The sequence below is a fragment of the Gavialis gangeticus genome, unplaced genomic scaffold, assembly GCF_001723915.1.
Source record: "Gavialis gangeticus isolate Ggan-Ray unplaced genomic scaffold, GavGan_comp1, whole genome shotgun sequence".
In the NCBI taxonomy this organism is placed as follows: domain Eukaryota; kingdom Metazoa; phylum Chordata; order Crocodylia; family Gavialidae; genus Gavialis; species Gavialis gangeticus.
The window spans coordinates 26,589,820-26,594,808 of NW_017729001.1; the positions used below are offsets into that span (position 1 = coordinate 26,589,820).

The 4,989-nt window shown below is 46.4% G+C and overlaps 1 protein-coding gene across 1 annotated transcript in view; it reads right to left on the reverse strand.

Annotated features, from left to right (window-relative positions):
* The window catches only part of AACS (acetoacetyl-CoA synthetase), a 78,952-nt gene extending 78,150 nt beyond the window's left edge, over positions 1-802 (reverse strand). Inside the window, exon 1 of the mRNA XM_019507100.1 lies at positions 617-802. Coding sequence (XP_019362645.1) covers positions 617-734 — 118 coding nt within the window. The 5' untranslated portion in view covers positions 735-802. The remainder of the gene's footprint in view (positions 1-616) is intronic.
* Positions 803-4,989: the final 4,187 nt, after the last annotated feature.

Sequence of the window (4,989 nt, forward strand, 5' to 3'; positions counted from 1 at the left end):
CAAATCCCACCTTTTTTTTCTTTTTTTTTATTTACACCAATAAATACAGGTTCCTTGTTTGCCGGTACCAGGGTAACAACGACACAACACCGACCCCCTACATCGGGATTTCCATCAATCGCACGGGAAGCGGTCCCCTTTAACGCTTTTCATTTTCCTGTTTGCTGCCTGCCGCCGGTTGCTGGAAAAGCATAACCCACAGAAGATTTAAAACCACGATTTTTCGCTTCCTCGGGGATCAGCAACAAACGACCCGCTCCGCCAACCGGAGATGGCAAGCGGCGAAATAAAACACATTCGAGGAGCAGCTGTGGGGGGACTGACAGACATCCCCACCCGCAAAACGGTTTTCCTGAAAGACAGGAGTGGCTCAGGGTATGAAACCCATCAGGATATGCGCCCCCTCCCACCCACCACACTCCTATTTTTGGACGCCTAACTCCAACACCCCCCAGCTTTAGGAGGGTGTAGATCAGGGGTGGGCAACGATTTTGGCCCAAAATACGTGCAACATCGACACGGCAACGATTGTGCCCCAAAACCCTGTGAGGTGTCACTTGAACGCGGTGCGGGGGCACCTCCCCACCCCTCCCCGGGCGACCCGCGCCCCGCTCACCCAGGCGGAGGCCGTAGGCGCAGGCCAGGGCGGCGCGGAAGCGGTCCATGTGCGTGTTGCGCTTGGAGTCGGGCTCCCACATCACTCGCGCCTCCATGATCTCCGCCTCGCGAGACATGGCGGCGGCCACCGTCCTCTCAGCGCGCGGCCGATCCGGCGGCTCTGCGCGCACTGCAGGCCACGCCCGCACCCCGCCCGTTAAAAGGTCCTCGCGCCGCCGTCTGTAACCTTCCGCCGCGCCCGAGAAAGGAGTGCGCGGGACAGCGCCCCGCCCCTCTGTCGCCCGGGCGCCGGGTCTACGTTGAGTCTATCGCACACTGCGCGTTACGTACAGGGCTGCGCGCTGCGTCATTGCGTGCGGTGCGTTACAGGCAGTGTGCCTGTATTGTGTGCATGCTTCATACGCTGCATAGTGTATACACCTGACGTGCATTACGCCCATCATGCAGTGCATGGCACGTTATACGCTGCACATTACGTGCACTACACACTGAATGCTGCATGCATTCTACACTGCTACGTATGTTATACACTGCACACCACATACGTTACACAGTGCACGTATGTTGTGTCCTTCGCTACACACTGCGCACTGTATGCACCTGACACGGGTTACTCATTGCACATTATACATATACACTGCACGTCACAGTATGCACTGCACATTAGGGGCCTTACACAGTGCGCATATATTGTGTACATACTTTATACACTGCACATTGTGTACACCTGAAATTATTACTAGCTTTGCACTTTACATATAACATGGCCCATTATGCACTGCCCATGACACACTACACAGTGAATGCTGCATACATTACAAAGTGTTACACACAATATACACTGCATATTACCTATATCACTCACTGCACATTGCATTATGTACTGCGCACAGGATGCACTGCACATGATATATTGCACACTGCATTACATACATTATACACCACACACTGTATGCACACACTGCACGTGACATCTGTTACTCATTGCACATTACACCTATCATGCACTGCATGTCACATTATACACTGCACATTGCATACATTACACACTGAATACTGCATACATTAGGCACGGTGTGTTGCATATATTATACACTGCACATTACATACATTGCATACTACACACTACATTATCCACTGCACTGCTGCACACATTACACAATGCACGTTATATATTAGGCACTGTGCATTGTATACATTATACACTGCACATTATACATTGTGCACTGTGCATTACATATATTGTACACTACATGGCAGGCAAGGTTCTTTGGGTGGATGTCATATCTTTTATTAGGCCAACTGAGCGGTTGAAAAAAGTTCTTAGCAAGCTTTCGGGCACAAGCTTTCAAGCTTGCTAAGAACTTTTTTCCAACTACTCAGTTGGTCTAATAAAAGAGACCACATCTACTCAAAGAACCTTGCCTGCCTGCCTGTGTCCTTAGAGCAACATGGCTACAACCAAAAACCCAGCGCTACATGGCATACATTACACACTGCACATATATTGTGCACTGCAAATTGCATACATTACACACTGCACATTGCGTATATCATGCACTGCATGTCACATGCATTACATACTGCACGTTACATATACTTGTGAAGCATGCAAGAAATTCAGACTGGTCATCCATGCAAAGTCATACTCCCTCTCATGATAAAAATGACTCCAGCTATAACAAGAGCCAATCAGCGATGACATGAGCACTTGCAAATGTGGAACAACTCTAGCCTGTGAGCCTGTTGGAGTGCCTCTAGCTTCCCCCATGTGCAGTGTATAATGTATGCAATGCACAGTGCATAATGTAATGTGCAGTGTGTAATGCGTGCAGTGTGCAATGTATAACGTATCTAACACAGTGCGTAATGTATGCAGCATTCAGTGTATAATGTATGTAATGTGCAGTGCATAATGTGACATGCAGTGTATATGCATGTCTGCCCATCCGGGTAGGCTAAAGCCTGCCACTCATCCCTCTGGGGACTGGAGCCATGTTTGATACCGTGTGTCTAATTCAATGATTCTCAGCCAGGGGAGTGTGGCACCCTGGGGTGCCTTGAGAGCCTGTCAAGCGTACCACAGAACATTAGTACAGCTAGGTGTGCAGACACGATTCACAAGACAAACCCAGAGACTTCAAATAGGAATCCGCGGTGTTAAAAGCATTCTGGCCTGATCCGGGCTTGCTGAGCTTTTTGCCACAGGAGAATCCCTCTATTATTTTTTGTAGTCAAAAAATGAGTGAAAACTAAGAGCCGACAATTTCCAAAAGCTGCCTTGAGTCTAGCCAGGGGTGCTTTGAGTCTAAAAAGGACTGCGACCCACTGGGCTAATAATAATAATGCAACATTTGCATTCCTCACCTGCTGTGGGGAATCCTGTCTCAGAGGTGTCCACACCTATTTTTCCTCTTTAGTAATATGCCTTGTCAGGCTTCCATACTGTCTGCAAAATGCTTCCACACTCCAGTGCATTTAAAATTGACTGGATAAATTGATCCTTCTCTTCTCCCCCATCCCCGATGTCCTAATTTTTGGAAAATGGGGCAGAGGTACAGCCCCGTATCTATCCCAATGCAAGAGATCTTGGTTATGAGGTAAGAGTAACTCCTCTTCTGCAGTGAACCTGATTACAGCATCCACCTGGCAGCTTTTAAGGTCATTCTGTCTGAGATTACATGTGCACAGATGCACATTGCATATATAACACAGAGACAGACATGACATCTGAGATCAGCATTTTGAGTCCTTACCCTTTTTAAAGTTCATCAGCTCTTCCCCTGACTAAGACTCAGGGGCAGCCAATTTTGAGGCTGGTCTTCAAGTAGTCCCAGAAAAATGATGATAGCCTTTTTTCCCAAATAAATCTGCAAAAGCCACTGCCATAGATTCCATAAACATTAGGGCTGGAAGGGACCAGGAAGTCAGCTGGGGTCAATGAAATACTACCCGTGAGCCAAAATTGCAAGAATGAGGTGTCTTTTACTAGACTGTGCCTTTGCTGTCCCAATTAAACCTCTGCAATGTTACCAATATGTTGAGGTTCGTTATTTTATTTTTATTTCTTTATTTGATATATTTGCTGCCCTTCCCAACAAAAGGTCATGGCCGCTTACAACAGGAGAACAGAATAACTTACAGAACACCAAAAAATGCTTCTAAAACAGGAGAAAACATAAAAAAGAAAGCCACTAAATATCCCAGCTTAGCTTTGTTTGCTAAATGCCTGCCCAAACGGAAAGTCCGATAACTCTTCCTAAAGATGTGCAGGTGTGGGAAGCAGCGCAACCTGTACAAGCATTGTATGAGTAAGAGTCCATATGGATTTTGCCATGCTAGGACTTTTAGGACACTGGAGCACACCCATTTCCTAGCAGCTTTGCAGGACAGAACGTGCTGCCTTTCTAGAATAAATCTGCTCTGGGGCAGGGAGGGAGGGAAAGGGGTGAAGTCAGGGCACAATGAAAGGATGTATGGAACTTATTTCCACCTATAGGACCTCCAGCCAGGGAGAGGGTTTCAAATGAGAGAGGTCCAGCTGCACTACAGCACCTGCCAGGGGTTAAAGACAGCAAGGACGAAGTAGATAGAACAGCTTTGACCTTCCACATAGACTTCAGCATCTGACAACGTGGAGGGTTACAGCTCAGTGGAGGCCCAGCGATTAATTCCCTTTCTGCTATTATTAAACCACAAAGCAAAGCAGCTTTAACCATGTTCTCAGGAAACAGGAGTTTATTCTCAATGGGGGAGAACGTTTTCCCCTTTTCTTTGATGGTCTATTTCTCTCTGTCACTTTACATATATATTATACCATTCACTGATGAATTGCTCAATAAATTTAGACCGGCCACACCTGCAAAGTAACTATCACATGATAAAAATGACTCTCCAGCTCTAAAAAGAGCCAACCAGCTGTGAAGTTAGTGCTTGAAAATGTGTAACAACTCTGTTGCTGGTTGCTATCCAGCTTTTCTTTGAATGTGGAGCAGGGCCCTTAAATACTTCCAGAGCAGTTTGGCATGTGTTGTACGACCGTTCATCCATGCTGCCCCCCATCCCTACATCGTTCTGCTCTGTAAGTAAACAGCGCATCTGCCACATTTAGCAAAGAGCTGGAAAATATTTTGCTGCGTGTGGCTTAATATATACTTCTTAGAAATGCAGTTATTACATCTCTCACTTTGTAGTCATTCTTGGCCAAGCTTTAAAGCCTCTCTCTCTCTTCTTTTCTTTATCTTTTTTCTCTCTTTCCCTTCCTTCTTTTTTCTTTCTTTCCTTTCTTTTTCCTCTCCCTCTTTTTCTTTCCTTCTCTCTCTTTTCTTTCTTTCCCTCTCTCTCTCCCTTAAGATGAAGCCTTTTTCTTGC